The sequence below is a fragment of the Coregonus lavaretus genome (assembly GCF_964263955.1).
Source record: "Coregonus lavaretus genome assembly, chromosome: 25".
Classification (NCBI taxonomy): Eukaryota; Metazoa; Chordata; class Actinopteri; order Salmoniformes; family Salmonidae; genus Coregonus; species Coregonus lavaretus.
This window is the reverse complement of record NC_140012.1, coordinates 31507235-31530151: the sequence shown is the minus strand read 5'-3', so window position 1 is coordinate 31530151 and position 22917 is coordinate 31507235. Positions and strand designations below refer to the sequence as shown.

Genomic DNA, 22917 nt, shown 5'->3' with positions numbered 1-22917 from the left:
TGGCTGTGTCTCTCTGTGTCAGTGTGTGTGTTCTGACCGGGCTGCAGTGCTGGTGGGAGAGATGGAGACAGTTATCCGTGTCACTTCCCGTTGTCTCCTCCGCACGGCCGCCCCAGAGTGCGAGGCTGTCATCCACTGCCACCCGCCCGACACGCATTACTGTTCACTTCACTCAGAGTACCGTCAGCTCTACACACACTGGCACACACACACACAGCCATTATCCTGGGACCACATTCTATGTCCTTGTATCCGTGTGTGTGTGTGTGTGCACGTGTAACATCCCTCCTCTCTTCCCATCTCTACAGAGGCTGTGTCCTACTTTCTCTATAACCTGATTGACGGCATGTCTGAGGCAGAGGTGCAGGCTCAGGAGGACAAGCTCAGGCAGTACTTCAACCAGCTGAAGAGCATGGTACACACAGACACGCACACAGATATTTGACTTATCCCATTCATAAATACAACCCTTCTGACAGGCTTACACACGTTGATCTCAGATTAAGAGTTGTGTCTATGCGGATAATGAGATTCAGAATACCCATGTCCTAAATTTCAGATTAGCAATCTGCCCCCTCCTAAAATGGACAACCCCAGGTGAAAGAGATGTTATTTTAATCCTGGTCTCCCGTGTTTGACCTGCAGGGTATCGTCATCCCAGGGAACATCTACAGAGGGATCAGGAACCTGCTAGACTCTTATCACGTGCCTGAGCTCATCAAGGTATCTAAAGCCTAAATCACTGACCACCTAGAAGACCAGTTCACAGCTACTGTATGTGAAGGTATTTTTAATGGTGTCGCTTTGGTTTCTTTCTTACATGGTTCTTTTGGTTTCTTTTAGGATGTTATCGCCCTGGTGGACAGCAAAGAACCTCTGAACTTCTCAGACAACAGAGTCATTGTGAGTGTATTCATTGGGTTTTAGAGATGTAGGTGATGGTCATTTTAGGGAGAGTGCATGTAACGTTTTCCTGCTTACCTTTCAGAGTCTGGATGGCAAGGTGTCGGCGCTGGAGAACAGGCTAGCTGAGCTGAAGGCTGACAGTAAACCAGTAGGAGCTACCCTGAAACAACTCATCCTCACTCTGTGTGCTGAGGAGGTACAGTCTCAGCACACATGCCCTCTTTCTTTTGGGTAATGTTTGTTAAGCTTAAAACCTGGTTCAGTTGCAGAGTGATAGTCTGCTGCTCGACAGTAAGACAATTAAATTAGGGTTGTTAATATGTCCTAATGGGCCGGTGGACTATTGTGGCTCTGCAGCTGTGAGCTATGAGTTCAGCCTTATGATTAAGCGATCTAGATGAAGGTTGATTTTTAAAGACCTCTTCTCTGTCTGACAGAAACTGGACAGGGCTCTGGAGCTGAAGAGCCAACATGAGGCAGACATGGTTGCCGGGGGCTATGCTGCCCTCATCCACCTCTGCTGTCGCAATGACAATGTGGAAGAGGCGCTGAACTTGAAAAGAGAGCTGTAAGTGGATTGGGAAACACACAAACACACATTCCCCTATACTCGGTCCAGCCAAGCATTAAAGTTGAACATGAGCTGGATTAGGAGAGACGTTAATGCACTGAATCCGGTGCGTACGTACCCCCGTCTCTCATCTCCTCGCCCCACACCCTGCGTCTGTCACGCCTCAGAAACAGAAAGGCCTCAGTGCTGCACTCACCTTCAGCTCCAATCTGTCTTCTTTGCCATGCACCGCTTCATCAAAGAGGAGGTGGAGGAGGGGGGATTGAGAAGGTGGGGGGTAGAGGAATCTAAATTGTAGGGAGATGGGAGTTGCAATTGTGACATGAACTTCATCGGCCACGTTCGAGATCTTTCACATACAGATTTTTTTAAAAGTATCTTTCCCTCTCTCCCTCTCCCCACACCCCTGTCTAGGAGCCGTAAGGATTCCTCTGTGTCTCTGGATTCCAGCAAGTACGTGGCTCTGGTCAAGGTCCTGACCAAGCAGGGCAGACTGGAAGGTGAGTGGGCAATAGCCACCGCCAGGGCAACATAGTCGAGGGAAGTTGCTTTCTGTTAAAGATAGGCTTTCAGGGTTCCTTGTCCAGACTGCTGAGAAACCTTGCCTGAAAAGTCACCTTGCTTGAGACCTGAAGACTTGCGTTAGCTCCCCGAGCTAATGCCTAGGCTTTAGCTCAGCAGGTTAACAATAGACTCTGTCACATTTTAGCGATTTAAATGTGTGGTTTGGTTAAACCTATATATCTTTCTTTGCAAAATACCTATATCCATAAGCCGTATGAAAGACACAGCAAAGTTCAACTCCTGAGTGAAGGAAGTGTTTGATACAGTTAAATGTCTGCTGAAGGAGTAATGAGTTTCTCAGAGAGCATGCTGTATGCATGTGGCGAGGAGCAGGCAGGAGCCGCCTCTTTCTCTCTCTCAGGACGCCCACATTAACCAGCCATTATCTGAATGCCACGGTGGGTTTCTGCCTGCCCATGTAAGACCCAATTACAATAAAAGTGTTTCTTCTTTGCTTTGTGCACACAGTGACAGCGTAAATGTGTGCCCCGTCTCTCTCACGCTACCTCTCTCGCTCTTTCCTTCAAGATGCGTGTCACTCTCACCCCCCCCCCCCCCCCCCCCCCCCCTTTCTGTTCGCCTCGTCTCTCCCCCGTCACAGAGAGGGAGAGAGAAAATTACAGGACTCGCGCTACTTTAACAGAATTACAGAAATCCGTCCTGATACTAATGGCATATCATGTCCGGGAAAGTGCTTGAACATTTCACACACACAAATTTGCATGTGAATTCAAGCAGAGGTGCTGTGAAGGGGGGAGGGGGGGGGGGGGGGTTAGCTGGCCATTAGCCCCAGTGAGTGCGGCTTGTCATCCACATTAGCACACCTCGTTGCCCTGGCCTATCGGGCCGCGCTACAGACAGCCAGGTCCGTGCTGAAGATCATGACTTGTGGCAGGACCGCTCACTGGCGCCCCGCTTTTAATGGCTTTGTTGTTTTCCTTCCTTCCTTTACCTCCACCTTCACCTCTCCACCTTTCCCTTCGTCCCTCCACCCCCCCTGCATAGCGATAGCTAAAGCCTCTGTGCGGTCCTCCGGTAAACACAGCCTTGGGTGTGCAGGGGCCTAGTGGAACGCAAGGCAGGGAAATTAGAGGGATTAATGGCCTGTGTGATATTTGTTTACCTGGCCGTGGCAGTGTGTGGCTGGATGAGTTTCAGATCCCTGGCTGGCTGGCTTGGCTGATATACATACCACTCCGTCTGCTTGGCCGCCTAGCCTCCATTTGGTCACGTTAGCGCCGAGCCACTGGTCGTGGTGATTAGTGGTGCCGTCAGGAAGGAGAGAAGGGATGAGCTGTCTCTCTTCTGATGCGCGCTCATTCCCTCATAGGCTAGCTAACATGTTCCTTCCCCCAGTACGACTCTCCGCTGGTGTGTGTAACGTGCTGATGGACAGTCATGGGTAGTCAGTGAGTGGGTAACTTTTCCCCCCTAACCCCCCCACTCTCGTTAACTTGGATTTGATCCTAAGGTCAGATTTCCTCTATCCCTGGCCCAGTGAGTTCACACCTACAGCTAAGGATTTCAACTCTACCCTCCTAGTCCAGTTCTCAAGGGCTGCAGTGTTTGCTGGTGTCCTACCCCTTGATACTTGGTACTTGATTTATCAATCGTTTTCATAGAACCACACAGCTGCTGGTTTTCCATGTTTTCTAAGTCAGTTGTCTGCAGGTTTTCATCCAATACCATTCAATCACAATGAGGCCCTAGCCTACAGGCAGCAAACCGAAAATTTCTGGGGGACAGCATCCTAGGCTTTCTTTGTCATTAGTCAAGGCTCTGATTCCTCTCCACAGTATCAAATCACATTTTATTTGTCACATGCGCCGAATACAACAGGTGTAGACCTTTACAGTGAAATGCTTACTTACAAGCCCTAAACCAACAATGCAGTTTTAAGAAAGAATACCAAAAAAAACACACAAAAAAATATAAAATAATACGAAATAAAAGTAAGAAATAATTTAAGAGCAGCAGTAAAAATAACAATAGGGAGGCTATATACAGTGGGTACCGGTACCGAGTCAATGTGCGGAGGTACAGGTTAGTTGAGGTAATTGAGGTAATATGTACATGTAGGTGTAGTTATTAAAGTGACTATGCATAAATAATTAACAGAGTAGCAGCAGCGTAAAATGGGGGGGGGGGGGGGGGATGCAAATAGTCTGGGTAGCCATTTGATTAGATGATCAGGAGTCTTATGGCTTGGGGGTAGAAGCTGTTTAGAAGCCTCCCTGACGAAGGCCATGCAGCCGAAACGCGTCTGATTTTTTAAAAATCTATTGAACATGCCATACTAATATAGGCATTTTAATTAATTATATGAAGAGTGCCTTGGTCTTCCTTTCTTTTTGATGACCAATTCACCCCTTTGACCAAAGAGCACCTTCTGTCTACCAACATTTACTAATGTGTACCTTAGTAGCGCTTCCCTTTCTCCTCTTTCTACCTGTTTAGAAGCCTCTTGGATCTAGACTTGGCGCTCCGATACACCGCCTGGTATAGAGGTCCTGAATGGCAGGAAGCTTGGCCCCAGTGATGTACTGGGCCGTACGCACTACCATCTGTAGTGCCTTGCGGTCGGAGGCCGAGCAGTTGCCATACCAGGCAGTGATGCAACCAGTCAGGATGCTCTCGATGGTGCAGCTGTAGAACCTTTTGAGGATCTGAGGACCCATGCCAAATCTTTTCAGTCTCCTTAGGTTTTGCCGTGCCCTCTTCACCACTGTCTTGGTGTGCTTGGACCATGTTAGTTTGTTGGTGTTGTGGACACCAAGGAACTTGAAGCGCTCAACCTGTTCCACTACAGCCCCGTCGATGAGAATGGGGGCGTGCTCAGTCCTCTTCTTTTTTCTGTAGTCCACAATCATCTCCTTTGTCTTGATCACGTTGAGGGAGCGGTTGTTGTCCTGGCACCACACGGCCAGGTCTCTGACCTCCTCCCTATAGGCTGTCTCATCGTTGTCGGTGATCAGGCCTACCACTGTTGTGTCATCAGCAAACTTAATGATGGTGTTGGAGTCGTGCCTGGCCATGCAGTCATGAGTGACCAGGGAGTACAGGAGGGGACTGTGCACGCACCCCTGAGGGGCCCCTGTGTTGATCAGCGTGGCGGATGTGTTGTTAACTACCCTTACCCACCTGTGGGCGGCCCGTCAGGAAGTCCAGGATCCAGTTGCAGAGGGAGGTGTTTAGTCCCAGGGTCCTTAGCTTAGTGATGAGCTTTGAGGGCACTATGGTGTTGAACGCTGAGCTGTAGTCAATGAATAGCATTCTCACATAGGTGTTCCTTTTGTCCAGATGTGAAAGGGCAGTGTGGAGCGCAATAGAGATTGCATCATCTGTGGATCTGTTGGTGGTATGCAAATTGGAGTGAGTCTAGTGTTTCTGGGATAATGGTGTTGATGTGAGCCATGACCAGCCTTCCAAAGCACTTTATGGCTACAGACGTGAGTGCTACGGGTCGGTAGTCATTTAGGCAGGTTACCTTAGTGTTCTTGGGCACAGGGACTATGGTGGTCTGCTTGAAACATGTTGGTATTACAGACTCAGACAGGGAGAGGTTGAAAATGTCAGTGAAGACACTTGCCAGTTGGTTAGCGCATGCTTGTAGTACACATTCTGGTAATCCGTCTGGCTCTGCGGCCTTGTGAATGTTGACCTGTTTAAAGGTCTTACTCACATCGGCACGGAGAGCGTGATCACACAGTCGTCCGGAACAGCTGATGCTCTAATGCATGTTTCAGTGTTACTTGTCTCGAAGCGAGCGTAGAAGTAATTTAGCTCGTCTGGTAGGCTCGTGTCACTGGGCAGCTCGCGGCTGTGCTTCCCTTTGTAGTCTGTAATAGTTTGCAAGCCCTGCCACATCCGACAAGCGTCGGAGCCGGTGTAGTACGATTCGATCTTAGTCCTGTATTGACGCTTTGCCTATTTGATGGTTCGCCTGAGGGCATAGTGGGATTTCTTATAAGCGTCCGGGTTAGAGTCCCGCTCCTTGAAAGCGGCAGCTCTACCCTTTAGCTCAGTGCGGATGTTGCCTGTAATCCATGGCTTCTGGTTGGAGTATGTACAGTTGAAGTCGGAAGTTTACATACACCTTAGCCAAATACATTTAAACTCAGTTTTAAGGACTTTGTTGTCCTTAAGCCATTTTGTCACAACTTTGGAAATATGCTTGGGGTCATTGTCCATTTAGAAGACCCATTTGCGACCAAGCTTTAACTTCCTGACTGATGTCTTGAGATGTTGCTTCAATATATCCACATAATTTTCCTTCCTCATGATACCATCTATTTTGTGAAGTGCACCAGTCCCTCCTGCAGCAAAGCACCACCACAGCTTGATGCTGCCACCCCCGTGCTTCACGGTTGGGATGGTGTTCTTCGGCTTGCAAGCTACTCCCCTTTTCCTCCAAACATAACGATGGTCATTATGGCCAAACAGTTCTATTTTTGTTTCATCAGACCAGAGGACATTTCTCAAAAAAGTACGATCTTTGTCCCCATGAGCAGTTGCAAACCGTAGTCTGGCTTTTTTATGGCGGATTTGGAGCAGTGGCTTCTTCCTTGCTGAGCTGCCTTTCAGGTTATGTCGATATAGGACTCGTTTTACTGTGGATATAGATACTTTTGTACCTGTTTCCTCCAGCATCTTCACAAGGTCCTTTGCTGTTGTTCTGGGATTGATTTGCACTTTTCGCACCAAAGTACGTTCATCTCTAGGAGACAGAACGCGTCTCCTTCCTGAGCGGTATGACGGCTGCGTGGTCCCATGGTGTTTATACTTGCATACTATTGTTTGTACAGATGAACGTGGTACCTTCAGGCGTTTGGAAATTGCTCCCAAGAATGAACCAGACTTGTGGAGGTCTACAATTTCTTTTTTGAGGTCTTGGCTGATTTCTTTTGATTTTCCCATGATGTCAAGCAAAGAGGCACTGAGTTTGTAGGTAGGCCTTGAAATACATCCACAGGTACACCTCCAATTCACTCAAATGATGTCAATTAGCCTATCAGAAGCTTCTAATGCCCTGCCATCATTTTCTGGAATTTTCCAAGCTGTTTAAAGGCACAGTCAACTTAGTGTGTGTAAACTTCTGACCCACTGGATTTGTGATACAGTGAATTATAAGTGAAATAATCTGTCTGTAAACAATTGTTGGAAAAATTACTTGTGTCATGCACAAAGTAGATGTCCTAACCAACTTGCCAAAACTATAGTTTGTTAACAAGCAATTTGTGGAGTGGTTGAAAAACAAGTTTTAATGACTCCAACCTAAGTGTATGTAAAATTCCGACTTCAACTGTACGTACAGTCACTTTGGGGACGACGTCATCGATGCATTTATTGATTAAGCCAGTGACTGATGTGGTATACTCCTCAATGCCATCGGAAGAATCCCGGAACATATTCCAGTCTGTGCTAGCAAAACAGTCCTGTAGCTTAGCACTGGTGCTGCCTGCTATATCATCCCTAGAAAAATCTATTCAGAGACCCAGTGAAGGGGATGTCCACAGGTACATGTAGGGTCCCCTCTAGAGGGACATGACCCAACTGGGCCCTGTTCAGATCCATATCCACCCCATCCCTATCATGACACCCCGGGGAGAGAACAGAATGAGCCCCAGACACAAAACAAAAGCTGCCTCTTAGAAACCCAGTGTGACCCACATGAACCCTCGCCCCTCAACCCCCACCCCTCTTCCCCTTTCCAATTTCCCTTTTTGCTTCATTAAATCTGTGACAGTCACAGACGGTGCCTCATTTGCATAACAACGCGTGAAAATGAGTGGGGACGGAGAGATTGAGAGGCAGACTGGAATTTGGATGCCAAAGCGCGCACCAGTGTGCCTCGTACGTGTGTGTGCGCTGTCGTGTCACTGGAGTGTTCAGCCCTAAGAGAACACTCTGGTTGAAGAGGTATAATAGCTAGCCAGAGAACTAGACTGCCAGAACTGGAGGGATGGTTTGATCCAAATGCACACACCTGGAGTGTTCAACACAGGGTCCTTTCTATTCTGTGGCTTTTGTTGCGTCTGCTAGCCACAGCACTCACACTGTGAGGAGCAATTGGGGTTTGAGGCCAAATTAGGCCAGATCTCACATATGCGTGGCAGTTGAGGGCCAAAGCCAATGAATGTTTGTTTGTGTGTGTGTGTCTACATGGGGTGGGTACTGGCGAGCTAGATGTTTTCTTTTTCTCCCTGACCAGGCTGTGATGATTAGTATCACCGGTGCAAACAGACCCTATCGGTATCAGCACATTAGCACGCCTCTAAACACAGTGTAAACACATCTTAATTATCTTGCCCTGCCACAGAGCAGCTGACTGCTGCCGGGGGAGAGAGACGAGAAGAGGAGAGCATCCTCACTCCGCACGGCCCGGTCAGCCAGATGGGAGCCCGGCCTGCTGAAAAGCCTCCATTATTACGGTGGCCGCTGAGTGCCGGGCCTCTGTAGGACCCCGGGCCAGGGCACGCCGGGCACTCGACGCACACCTATAATTTAGGCCCAGCGCTTTCGGCACAGGGACGGGAAAAAACGGCCCGGTAATTGTAGTCTCGTTTAGAAATGCAAGTAGCAATTAGCAGGAAATTGGCATTATACGGACCGATTTGCATTCCTGCTGGGTGTAAAATGCTGTTTTAATAGCGGTTTGTTTTCCCCACATGAAATTATCTAAGGGGCCTTTTATCGCCTTCCCATCTCTCTCTCTCTCGCTTTCATTCTCTCTGCTTCTTCCCTCTCTCTCTCTCCCCCTCTCGCTTTCATTCTCTCTCCTTCTTCCCTCTCTCTCTCCCCCTCTCGCTTTCATTCTCTCTCCTTCTTCCCTCTCTCTCTCTCCCCCTCTCGCTTTCATTCTCTCCCTCTCTTTCATTTGGAGTCTCCCCATCAAGTGAGATTGGGCTCTGACTACTTATTTGAACCACCCCATTGTAGATCCTGGCCCCCTAAGTCTCTCTAGGACAAGGCAGTTAAGGCAGAAGTAGCTGACCGTAAGACTAGCTGACACTTGTTGGCATTCGCTTATCGTTTTATCAGCATGCCTTTGGCCAGTTCCCATGTTGACTTTCTCTCTCCCCGCCTCTCTCTCTTCTCTCCTCCCTCCATCTCTCTCCCCCCTCCCTCCATCTCTCTCCCCCCTCCCTCCCTCTCTCTTCTCCCCCCTCCTTCTCTCTTCTCCCTCTCTCTTCTCCCCCTCCATCTATCCCCCCCCCATCAGAGGCGGTGGACATGCTGAAGGAAATGAAGGAGAAGGAGGTGGCTGTGAGGGACACCACAGTGACCCTGCTCTTCCACGTCCTCAACGCTGTGGCCATGAAGGGGGATGTGGCGGCTGTCCGCAGGCTCCAAGACACCATCTTCACCCTGGGCCTGGCCAAGCCCACCGCCAACCTCTGCTCTCCCCTGGTCTCAGCCCACCTGGAGACGTGAGTATTATTCCCTCCTCCAATCCTAACAGCTGTCAGGTACTCTATAGGACTCATGGGATAGGCTCCAGTGTCCAGACTATGTACTAGCATCAGACCTGGGTTCAAATACATGTGTATTTTTGTATTTTCAAATAATGTGACCATTTTCAGATAACTTCTATAAATAACCTACTACCTTAAAACTTCAATGAATAGCCCAGGCGTTTATTTGCTTAAATCACTGAATACAACAGGCGGTTATTAGAGACAGGCTTCGATTTGAGCCAGGTGTCTATTTCCATAATGCACACAGCTTTTGCACATTTGCATAGTTAATTGTTTGATTCAAGCTTTCACTTCCAGCATTTTAATCAATTTCTTCATTTCATGCACTGTTATTTACACACTGTCACATTTATTTTGTCTTAGTATGCCTCTATTAAAAAAATAACTGTTTGTGTGCTTGTCAGTTAGCTAGCAGCTCTCCACTGTTAGCAGCCAATGGGTAGTAGTTTCTTACTGCCGATAAAAATGGATCATTGCCATCATTTTTTCGAGTCATTACTGAATTATTGAATGTATCAAATCAAACATTAAACCTCGTAAACAATTCATTTAGACACGGCTTTTATTTGAAACAGACTTTTATTTGCTGAAATGTGTGCCGTTGCCCGGCTATTAACAGGGACAGGCGGCTATTTGGGACTGTTTATTCTAAGTTTTACGGTATTTTAAATACTAGCACCTGGGTTCAAATGCATGGGAGTATTTATTTGTATTTGAGTATATCTCAATATTTACTTTGAAATGTATTTGAAAGTAATTAAGGTATTTTAAATAGTATTTGAACCCAGGTCTGACTAGCATACCACTAGAATGCATTCCCAACAGTAATGCTTCATTCTAAGTGGTGGAATGGAACAGAGCCCAGATGATGTCATCCAACAGGGTACCTGAACACTTCCTCTGGGAAAAGGACTTCCTGTGTCTCACTCTGCTTTGTTGTTCCTCATTGGCTGTGGTGGATCATGTGAGCCAGAGTCCTGATCATGCTTGAAGGAGCATTCTGGGTAACTGGTTCAGTCAGAGAGATGGTTTGGATCTGGGTCTGGGCTGTGTGTGTTTGTCTTTCTAACAGAGGTGGGGATCGGCCAGCTGCTGTACCCCTAACCACCGTATCCTCCCCCTCCTCACCCCTATTTACATAACTCTGACTCACGCTCCGCTTCTCTGAGATGGGTATCGATGCCTTCTCGCTAAAAATGCAATATGCAAATCAGTCTGGGGAAAAAGCTGTGTTTCTGGGTTCCGAGGCCCCATGGCCCCACCCCTCAGTCCCTGTTCAGGTCTATTTGTGAGAACAGCTTTTAAGTAGATCAACTCATTTGCATGTTAATTATGTACAGAGCACTAATTGCTGGATTTGCCACAGCCATGCGGCGCGCTGTTCGAAGCAACCCCCCTTCGCCCCCACCTCAATACACACACACACACCCTTTTCCCCTAACATGCTCTGGGAGAGGGTGTACCAAGGGTGTACCTTCACACACATGGACGTTTGACACACACACACACACACAGCAGCGTGGTGCAGGCGCCCCCCTGGGGCTGTTTGTTTGCTGTCAGTCAGTGTTCAACACAAACACACTGTGGAGGTTCATGCCTTAATTGCTGCCTGCTCTGAGATTAGCTTGGTAATTTCCCCCAGGTTCATTAGCAGCAGTGAAAACAAGGGATCTCTCTTCTCCCTGCACAGAGCAGAGCCACTTTCAGCACTGAACGACAGGTTCACTGGGCTCACAATACAATACACCCCAATACACTGGGGTTTGGGAGTTAGGGCGAGGAATGCTTTATAGAGGGATTTATAGACCTCTAAAGAACCTCTCTGTGGCATAGTATAGCCTAGACCTCATCTTGGCACAAAGTTTAGAGTTGAAAGTTAAGGATTTTAGTCCTTGTCTCGTTTTTTTCATACCCAGAAGAAGGTTTCCCGTTCTCTTCACGTCTCCTCCCTTTATCTTTTCTACATCTATCTCTTTTCATCTCCATCTTTCCCCTTTCTTCTCCATATTTATCCCTTCCCATCTCCTCCACTATTCATCCCTCCTTTTCGCTCTCCATCTCATCCCCTCCTCTTTCCCATCTCTCTGTTCGTGCCGTCAGTCAGGGCGGCGGAGGACAAAGCGCTACGTGTCATTCTGGCGACGCTGTCTCATCACAGTGTCAGCAGTAATGACTTAATGAACACTTCTCCCCCAGATTAAAGCTGACAGCCCGTCAGCCTAGCCAGTTAGCCGCCGCGTAGCGCCGAGCACCGCTCCAACACACTGTCTCTCTCTCTCAGAGACGCTAACCGCTAGCTAACTGCCTTACTGGATCCATATCCCTGATTAGCACCCCTGCAATGCTAATGAGCCTAACAATGGGAGGTGGGAGAGACGAGTCTTGGAGGGGAGAGGGGGTGGGGGGGTTATTAGAGTTGGAGATCAGACAGGAGAGCTGTCAGACGGCTGCGGCTTGAGATGGAGAACTGGATTCACTCCTAGTGTGTGTGTGTGAGGGGGTGAGGGACAAATTGGGAGTGGAGTATGTAAGTGCAGCTGTACAGCAGAAATAGGGAACAGAGACACAGACTAGCCATTAACTTGGACTTGACCACAGATTAATCAATATGTCTGTCACTGTGTGTACAGAATATACTGTATGTTATGGCTTAGCAGCTGTGTCTTAATGGCACCTTGACACTCATAACAGCAGGCTAGAGGTGTCACGATCAAACACCACACACACACTCGCTCCCCTACACACACACACACCCTCTGCTGCGCGGCCCTCCCTCCCTTCCAGGGGACAGTGGTGTGATAACGGGAATGCCAATCTCTGTGTAACAAAAGAGGGGGAGGAAGGAGAGGGGTGCAAAGAAATAATGAAAGGATGGAAAGAAATGAGCTTTCTTGTCTAATCCTTCAGGTTCTGTGCGTAAAGCACTCGCCGCCACCACCATCTTTTTTCAGGACTTAATTGGCTGGAAAGTGCTTGACATGCAAAGTTTGTGACATTAACGGGGGAACGTGTTTGAGTAAATCGGAGCGCAAGTGACAGCTAAATTGTACCTAGGGAAATTATGAAGCCTTCAACATGGTTAATTCTCTTTTTGGTTGGGAGATGGGAGGAGAGGGCGCTGTAATTGCGATGCTGGTCGCTTTTGCCAGAACTGTCGGGAGTTTCTAAAGACGTTTTTTCCTGTAAGAAGGGGTTTGGGGTATTTGGGTGGGCGGAATGGAGGTGTCGTCGAATGGTGGGAGGGGGGTGTAAATATCTATGATCGACCGTCTTGGAATTAAATGATTCTGTAGAATTTCACAGAATACCTTTGGAACGAGGGAACACTGACTGAGTGCATGTATGGCTGGAACTTAACTCCAGTTTAAAGGGTTTATACACACACATATACATACGCCTGGCAGGTAGACCACAGGTCACTATATTCCTGTCCAGCAAAAGTTTGTCCCTGACTTTTTTTGAATAAATTACACCTCTTCTCTCTCCCTCTCTCTCTGCTGCTCTCATTCTCTGGAGAGTGGCTGTTCAATCAGGAAGCGAGTGGTTGAATTGCCTCTTGACTCCTGCTTGATGAATAATGTTGTCGCTCTTCATTTCAATTAAAACCGATTGCCTGAGAGCCCAGTTTGTGTTCTAAGCTCAATCACATCCTGTGTTTTGTCCGTATCCGCCCCCCCTCTCCTCTCGATTCTGCCCATACCAAGGTCAGACTTTTTTTGGGAGGGAGGCACATTTCCTTGTCCGGTGGCTGTATAATCTACAAGAGTAGAAAACACTACAGAAATTATACCTGTTACTCCTTCCCTCCCCCCTCTCTCTCTGGCTCGCTGTACCACCACACCTGACCCCCTCCCAACGGTGCCCTATCTGCTGTGACCTCTGTGTGATTGGCATGGTAATTACCCAATCAACAGATTGATGGCAGCGCAGTCACAATAGAAGGGATTGGAGTGGTGTTTTTCTGTCTTTATTTCTCCATCAGCCCTCTGTCAGCCCAACTCCCAGGCTCTTTGTTCAGGGGGAGGAGCGGGAGGAGGGTGGAGATGGCACGGGGAGCGCTCTAATTTTGTTGCCATATTCCTCTAAATTGCGCAGCTGGGGGTGAGGTGAGGGGGGTGAGGGATGCTGACAGCGTTGGAACACAGGAGAGAAGGCTAAAGATCACAAAAGAGGTTGTTTCCCGTCTATTCATCCATTCACCCTGGAAAAGCCCTATATTTTTATTCATTTGTTCTACCAGAGAGAGTTGTCAAAGGAACGTGGCCAATTGCCTCATCTCCTGGTTGACCTGTCAGGGCTGAAAAGGGCACCATCGTCAGTCGTTTGTGACGGAGGTCATAGGCCTGGAATAGTCTTGTTTTCTCTCAGCCATATAGATTTGATTGTAAATTAATGCTCTCTTTCTCTCACTGTGTCTGTGTGTGTCTCACCAGTAAGGACCTTGGTGGGGCGCTGGACGCAGCTATGGAGTGTCAGAAGCAGTATGGCCAACTCCCACGTATCCACGACGTCATCTGTGGCCTGGTGGAGAAGGGAGACACAGAGCTCCTACAGAAAGGTGAACGCCACCACCACCACAAATCAAATCACATTTTATTCATCACATACACAACTTGTGTAGACTTTACAGTGAAATGCTTGCTTACGAACCTTTCCCAACGAGGCAGTTTAAAAATAATAATAAAAAATGTAATAGTAACTAACACAAGGAATAAAATACACAAGAATGGAGATATATGCGGAGAGTACCAGATCAATGTGCAGGGGTATGAGGTATTAGAGGTAAATATGTAGATGAAGGCAGGATAAAGTGACTAGGCATTAGGATAAATAATAATACGAGTAAAATAAAGAACAGAGTAACAGCAGCATATGATGAGTGTAAAAGTGTGTGAGTGAGCGTGTGTGTTTGTTTGTTGTGTGTGTGTGATGTGAATGTGTGAGGGTTTTGTGTGGGAGTGACAGTGTAGCGTGTGTGCATGTACAGTTGAAGTCGGAAGTTTACATACACCTTAGCCAAATACATTTAAACTCAGTTTTTCACAATTCCTGACATTTAATCCTAGTAAAAATTCCCTGTCTTAGGTCAGTTAGGATCACCACTTTATTTTAAGAATGTGAAATGTCAGAATAATTTCAGCTTTATTTATTTCATCACATTCGCAGTGGGTCAGAAGTTTACATACACTCAATTAGTATTTGGTAGCATTGCCTTTAAATTGTTTAACTTGGGTCAAACGTTTCGGGTAGCCTTCCACAAGCTTCCCACAATAAGTTGGGTACATTTTGGCCCATTCCTCCTGACAGAGCTGGTGTAACTGTGTCAGGTTTGTAGGCCTCCTTGCTAGCACACGCTTTTTCAGTTCTGCCCACACATTTTCTATAGGATTGAGGTCAGGGCTTTGCAATGGCCACTCCAATACCTTGACTTTGTTGTCCTTAAGCCATTTTGCCACAACTTTGGAAGTATGCTTGGGGTCATTGTCCATTTGGAAGACCCATTTGCGACCAAGCTTTAACTTCCTGACTGATCTCTTGAGATGTTGCTTCAATATATCCACAATTTTCCTTCCTCATGATGCCATCTATTTTGTGAAGTGCACCAGTCCCTCCTGCAGCAAAGCACCCCTACAGCCTGTGCTTCACGGTTGGGATGGTGTTCTTCGGCTTGCAAGCGTCCCCCTTTTTCCTCCAAACATAACGATGGTCATTATGGCCAAACAGTTCTATATTTGTTTCATCAAACTAGAGGACATTTCTCCAAAAAGTAAGATCTTTGTCCCCATGTGCAGTTTCAAACCGTAGTCTGGCTTTTTTTTTGGCGGTTTTTGAGAAGTGGCTTCTTCCTTGCTGAGCGGCCTCTCAGGTTATGTCGATATAGGACTCGTTTTACTGTGGATATAGATACTTTTGTACCTGTTCCCTCCAGCATCTTCAGGTCCTTTGCTGTTGTTCTGGGATTGATTTGCACTTTTCGCACCAAGATATGTTAATCTCTAGGAGACAGAATGCGTCTCCTTCCTGAGCGGTATGACAGCTGCGTGGTCTCATGGTGTTTATACTTGCGTACTATTGTTTGTACAGATGAATGTGGTACCTTCAGGCGTTTGGAAATTGCTCCCAAGAATGAACCAGACTTGTGGAGGTCTACAATTTTTTTTCTGAGGTCTTGGCTGATTTCTTTTGATTTTCCCATGATGTCAAGCAAAGAGGCACTGAGTTTGAAGGTAGGCCTTGAAATACATCCACAGGTACACCTCAAATTGACTCAAATGATGTCAATTAGCCTATCAGAAGCTTCTAAAGCCATTACATTATTTTCTGGAATTTTCCAAGCTGTTTAAAGGCACAGTCAACTTAGTGTATGTAAACTTCTGACCCACTGGAATTGTGATACAGTGAATTATAAGTGAAATAATCTGTCTGTAAACAACTGTTGGACAAATTACTTGTGTCATGCACAAAGTAGATGTCCTAACCGACTTGCCAAAACTATAGTTTGTTAACAAGAAATTTGTGGAATGGTTGAAAAACTAGTTTAAATGACTCCAACCTAAGTGTATGTAAACTTCTGTCTTCAACTGTATGTGTATATACAGTACCAGTCAAAAGTTTGGACACCTATTCATTCAAGGGTTTTTCTTTATTTTTACTATTTTCTACCTTGTAGAATAATAGTGAAGACATCAACTATGGAATAACACATATGGAATCATGTAGAAACCAAAAAAAAAGATATTGTATATGTTAGATTCTTCAAAGTAGCCACCCTTTGCCTTGATGACAGCTTTGCACACTCTTGGCATTCTCTCAACCAGCTTCACCTGGAATGCTTTTCCAACAGTCTTGAAGGAGTTCTCACATATGCTGAGCACTTGTTGGCTTCTTTTCCTTCACTCAGAGGTCGAACTCATCCCAAAAGTTTGTTGTTTTGAAAGTGTATTGGGAAGTTCTTAGTAGCTAGCTAACTTTTTAGTTTGGATCCTGCGACACAGTTGGCATCAGTTGCTGGGATTGCTAGTCTCTGTCCAGTGATCCTGCCGACCAAGGACGGGTCTGAAGAGCTTATTTGGCGTTGCAGCTAGCCTAGCTGTTAGCTAGCAGCATATTAAGCTAGCGCGGTTTTCTTGAGGGCTTGAACACAGCCCGCGATGTGGTTAGCCATTGTGGCTGGGACCGCGGATTGTCCCAGGTTTGTGGCTGTCTAGATCCCTGCTGTTCGTTGTTTTCAATCTTCCCTATGACCTGCCCTGTCTGGAACTGCGAGGAGTAACAGCGTAACCTACGTTGCTAGCTTCTACCATGACAAAGACCAAAGCCGGCGGGAGTACCGTTGTCAAGGACAGTGGTGTGTCTATCACACGTGAAGGATCTTTTAAACTATCAAAAAGAGTTCTACAAGCAGTGGTTACAACAACAAGAAAATAGCTTCAAGTGCTTTGTCCAAATACTGGTGGATTCGACTAATAAAAGAATGGACGACCTGACCAGAGAGGTCCAGGACACTAAAGAACAGTTTGCAGTTCTCCCAGGGTTAGCTCGATGAGTTGAAACAGGAGAACGGCAAGATTACAGCAATCTGTAAATCATTGAGAGGACATCAGTTCTGTGTGTGAATCCATGATAACAATTACGGATAAATCAGACTCTCGAGGGATAATCAAGGCGTAACAACATGGTTGTGGACGGAATTGCAGAATCTCCACATGAGACCTGGACGGAGTCTGAGGACAAAGTGAGGGAAATTATCTCGGAGAAATTGGAGATGGACCACAGGAAGATTGAGGTGGAGCGCGCCCACAGGACTGGAAAACCCACCACCGGCCCAGGTGAAAGGCCCAGGCCGAAAGTGGTCAAGTTCCTGAGGTTCAAGGACAAGGTAGCTGTTCTGGAAAGAGCCAAGAACTTGAGAGGAATGTATATTTTTCTCAACAAGGACTCCTGAAGTTGTGCGCCAGAAGAGGAAAGAACTTATCCCAGCCATGAAAGCTGCCAGAGCGTGTGGGGACATTGCTTACATCCGCTATGACAGGCTCATTGTCCACCCTCCCTCCTGGAAGGGATGAGAGAGCCAAGCCTATGGCTTCGTAGCTTCAACCCCGCAGCGCACACACACCAATTGATTAATGGACTGCTGAATGTATATTTTTTTCTCTTGCTTTGTTTGCTCTTTTCAGTATTATGTCTATCTCTGATAAGCTACCCAGGAAAGGGCTGAAAATAGCGCACATTAATATATGTAGCCTTAGAAATAAGGTTAATGAAATCAATAACTTGCTAACATCATATAACATCAGATAACATTCATATATTAGCCATTTCTGAGACTCACTTAGATAATTCATTTGATGATACAGCAGTAGCAATACAAGAATATAACATCTATAGAAGAAACAGAAACGCTTATGGGGGAGGCGTTGCTGTATATATTCAGAGCCTTATCCCTGTAATTCTTAGAGAAGGTCTTATGTCAAGTGTTATTTAAGTGTTGTGGTTGCAGGTTCACTTGCCACATCTAAAGCCTTTTCTTTTGGGGTGTTGCTATAGGCCACCAAGTGCGAACAGTCAGTATCTAAATAGTATGTGTGAAATGCTTGATAGTGTACAGTCGTGGTCAAAAGTTTTGAGAATGACACACATTTTTATTTTCACAAAGTCTGCTGCCTCAGTTTTTATGATGGCAATTTGCATATACTCCAGAATGTTATGAAGAGTGATCAGATGAATTGCAATTAATTGCAAAGTCCCTCTTTGCCATGAAAATGAACTTAATCCCCAAAAAACATTTCCACTGCATTTCAGCCCTGCCACAAAAGGACCAGCTGACATGTCAGTGATTCTCTCGTTAACACAGGTGACAGTGTTGACGAGGACAAGGCTGGAGATCACTCTGTCATGCTGATTGAGTTAGAATAACAGACTGGAAGCTTTAAAAGGAGGGTGGTGCTTGAAATCATTGTTCTTCCTCTGTTAACCATGGTTACCTGCAAGGAAACACATGTCGTCATCATTCCTTTGCACAAAAAGGGCTTCACAGGCAAGGATATTGCTGCTAGTAAGATTGCACCTAAATCAACCATTTATCGGATCGTCAAGAACTTAAAGGAGAGAGGTTCAATTGTTGTGAAGAAGGCTTCAGGGGCCCAAGAAAGTCCAGCAAGCGCCAGGACCGTCTCCTAAAGTTGATTCAGCTGCAGGATTGGGGCACCACCAGTGCAGAGCTTGCTCAGGAATGGCAGCAGGCAGGTGTGAGTGCATCTGCACGCACAGTGAGGCGAAGACTTTTGGAGGATGGCCTGGTGTCAAGAAGGGCAGCGAGGAAGCCACTTCTCTCCAGGAAAAACATCAGGGACAGACTGATATTCTGCAAAAGGTACAGGGATTGGACTGCTGAGGACTGGGGTAAAGTCATTTTCTCTGATGAATCCCCTTTCCGATTGTTTGGGGCATCCGGAAAACACCTTGTCCGGAGAAGACAAGGTGAGCGCTACCATCAGTCCTGTGTCATGCCAACAGTAAAGCATCCTGAGACCATTCATGTGTGGGGTTGCTTCTCAGCCAAGGGAGTGGGCTCACTGCCTAAGAACACAGCCATGAATAAAGAATGGTACCAACACATCCTCCGAGAGCAACTTCTCCCAACCATCCAAGAACAGTTTGGTGACGAACAATGCCTTTTCCAGCATGATGGAGAACCTTGCCATAAGGCAAAAGTGATAACTAAGTGGCTCGGGGAACAAAACATCGAACTTTTGGGTCCATGGCCAGGAAACTCCCCATACCTTAATCCCATTGAGAACTTGTAGTCAATCCTCAAGAGGCGGGGTAGACAAACAAAAACCCACAAATTCTGACAAACTCCAAGCATTGATTATGCAAGAATGGGCTGCCATCAGTCAGGATGTGGCCCAGAAGTTAATTGACAGCATGCCAGGGCGGATTGCAGAGGTTTTGAAAAAGAATGGTCAACATTGCAAATATTGACTCTTTGCATAAGCTTAATGTCATTGTCAATAAAAGCCTTTGACACTTATGGAATGCTTGTAATTATACTTCAGTATACCATAGTAACATCTGACAAAAATATCTAAAAACACTGAAGCTGCAAACTTTGTGAAGACCAATACTTGTGTCATTCTCAACTTTTGACCACGACTGTATGTGATGTAAACAGAGGTCTACTTTCTTGGGGACCTGAATATTGACTGGTTTTCATCAAGCTGTCCGCTCAAGAGGAAGCTTCTCACTGTAACCAGTGCCTGTAATCTGGTTCAGGTTATTAATCAACCTACCAGGGTGTTTACAAGCACTACAGGAACAAGATCATCCACATGTATCGATCACATTTCTACTAATACTGTAGAACTTTGTTCTAAAGCTGTATCCGTACCCATTTGATGCAGTGATCATAATATATTGGCTAAATCCAGGAAAGCCAAAGTTCCAACAGCTGGGCCTAAAGTGGTGCATAAGAGATCATACAAAATATTTCTGTGGATGATGTAAAAAATATTTGTTGGTCTGATGTGATTAATAAGGAGCATCCAGACGCTGCACTTGATGAATTTATGAAATTGCTTCTTCCAATTATTGATAAACATGCACCTGTTAGGAAACTAACTGTTAAGGTTCCATGGCTTGATGAGGAATTGAACAACTGTATGGTTGAAAGAGATGGGGCAAAAGGAGTGGCTAATAAGTCTGGCTACACATCTGACTGGTTGACTTACTGCAGATTGAGAAATGATGTGACTAAACTCAACAAAAAGAAGAAGAAACTGTATTATGAAGCCAAGATCAATGATATAAAGAATGATGGAAAAAAACTTTGGAGTATTTTAAATGCAATTATGGGCAGAAAGACAAATTCAACACACAACCATTTGATGTTGCCAATTATTTTAATGATTTTTTCATTTGCAAAGTGGGCAAACTTAGGCAGGAAATGCCAACAATGAACAGTGAGCCATCGTATTCATGCATAAAAAAACAAATAATGAAAGAAAAGCATTGCAAGTTTTAATTTTGTAAAGTTAGTGTGGGAGAGGTGGAAAAATTATTGTTGTCGATCAATAATGACAAACCTCCTGGCATTGGAAAGCTACTTTGGAAAGCTACTGAGGATGGTAGCTGACTCTATAGCCACTCCTATATGTCATATCTTTAATCTGAGCCTAGAGGAAAGTCTTTGTCCTCAGGCCTGGAGGGAAGCCAAAGTAATTCCGCTACCCAAGAATGGTAAAGTGGCCTTTACTGGTTCTAACAGCAGACCTATAAGCTTGCTGCCAGCTCTTAGCAAACTGTTGGAAAAAATTATGTTTGACGAAATACGATGCTATTTCTCTGTAAACAAATTAACAACAGACTTTCAGACTGCTTATAGGGAAGGGCACTCAACATGTACTGCACTGACACAAATGACTGATGATTGTTTGAAATAAATTGATAATAAGAAGATTGTGGGAGCTGTATTGTTAGATTTCATTGCAGCCTTTGATATTATTGACCATAAACGTATGTGTTATGGCTTTTCAAACTCTGCCGTATCGTGGATTCAGAGCTATCTATCTAATAGAACTCAAAGGGTTTTCTTTAATGGAAGCTTCTCTAATGTTTAACATGTAAAGTGTGGTGTACCACAGGGCAGCTCTCTAGGCCCTCTACTCTTCTCTATTTTTACCAATGACTTGCCACTGGCATTAAACAAAGCATGTGTCCATGTATGCTGATGATTCAACCATATACGCATCAGTAACCACAGCTAATTACAAAGAGTTGCAGTCTGTTTTGGAATGGGTGGCCACTAATAAACTGGTCCTGAACATCTCTAAAACTAAGAGCATTGTATTTGGTACTAATCATTCCCTAAGTTCTAGACCTCAGCTGAATCTGGTAATGAATGGTGTGGCTGTTGAACAAGTTGAGGAGGATAAATTACTTGGCGTTACCTTAGTTTACAATCTATCACGGTCAAAACATATAGATTCAATGGTTGTAAAGATGGGGAGAGGTCTGTCCGTAATAAAGAGATGCTCTGCTTTTTTGACACCACACTCCAAAAAGCAGGTTCTGCAGGTTCTAGTTTTGTCTAATCTTGATTATTGTCCAGTCGTGTGGTCCAGTGCTGCAATGAAAGACATAGTTAAGCTGCAGATGGCCCAGAACAGAGCTGCACGTCTTGCTCTTCATTGTAATCAGAGGGCTGATATAAATACTATGCATGCCAGTCTCTCTTGGCTAAGAGTTGAGGAGAGACTAACTGCATCACTTCTTCTTTTTATAAGAAACATTGTGTTGAAAATCACATTGTTTGCATAGTCAACTTACACACAGCTCTGACACAGCTCTGACACACACTTACCCCACCGGACATGCCAACAGGGGTCTTTTCACAGTCTCCAAATCCAGAACAAATTCAAGAAAGCGTACAGTATTATATAGAGCCATTATTGCATGGAACTCCGTTCTTGCATGGAACTCCGTTCCATCTCATATTGCTCAAATAAACAGCAAACCTGGTTTCAAAAAACAGATAAAGCAACATCTCACGGCACAACGCCTCTCCCCTATTTGACCTAGATAGTTTGTGTATGTATTGATATGTAGGCTACGTGTGCCTTTAATTTTTTTTTTTTTAGTTCTGTCCTTGAGCTGTATTAATGTTCTGTATAATGTTATGTTTTGTGTGGACCCCAGGAAGAGTAGCTGCTGCTTTTGCAACAGCTAATGGGGATCCTAATAAAATACCAAACCATCTCAATTGGTTAGAGGTCGGTGATTGTGGAGGCCAGGTCATCTGATGCAACACTCCATCACTCTCCTTCTTAGTCAAATAGCCCTTACACAGCCTGGAGGTGTGTTGGGTCATTGTCCTGTTGAAAAACAAATGATAGTCCCACTAAGCCCAAACCAGATGGGATGGCGTATCGCTGCAGAATGCTGTGGTAGCCATGCTGGTTAAGTGTGCCTTGAATTCTAAATAAATCAGACAGTGTCACCAGCAAAGCACCATCACACCACCACCTCCATGCTTCACGGTGGGAACTACACATGCTGAGATCATCCGTTCACCTACACTGCATCTCACAAAGCCACGGCGGTTGGAACCAAAAATCACCAATTTGGACTCAGACCAAAGGACAGATTTCCACCAGTCTAATATCCATTGCTCGTGTTTCTTGGCCCAAGCAAGTCTCTTCTTATTATTGGTGTCCTTTAGTAGTGGTTTCTTTGCAGCAATTCGACCATGAAGGCCTGATTCACGCAGTCTCCTCTGAATAGTTGATGTTGAGATGTGTCTGTTACTTGAACTCTGTGAAGCATTTATTTGGGCTGCAATTTCTGAGGCTGGTAACTCTAGTGAACTTAGCCTCTGATGCAGAGGTAACTCTGGGTCTT

At 45.7% G+C, this 22917-nt stretch overlaps 1 protein-coding gene across 1 annotated transcript in view; it reads left to right on the top strand.

Annotated features, from left to right (window-relative positions):
- Positions 1 to 22917, top strand: part of lrpprc (leucine-rich pentatricopeptide repeat containing) — a 67783-nt gene that overhangs the window by 19223 nt on the left and 25643 nt on the right. Inside the window, exons 17-24 of the mRNA XM_084141634.1 lie at positions 309 to 415; positions 646 to 723; positions 844 to 903; positions 989 to 1102; positions 1344 to 1474; positions 1892 to 1977; positions 9264 to 9471; positions 13953 to 14077. Coding sequence (XP_083997760.1) covers positions 309 to 415; positions 646 to 723; positions 844 to 903; positions 989 to 1102; positions 1344 to 1474; positions 1892 to 1977; positions 9264 to 9471; positions 13953 to 14077 — 909 coding nt within the window. The remainder of the gene's footprint in view (positions 1 to 308; positions 416 to 645; positions 724 to 843; positions 904 to 988; positions 1103 to 1343; positions 1475 to 1891; positions 1978 to 9263; positions 9472 to 13952; positions 14078 to 22917) is intronic.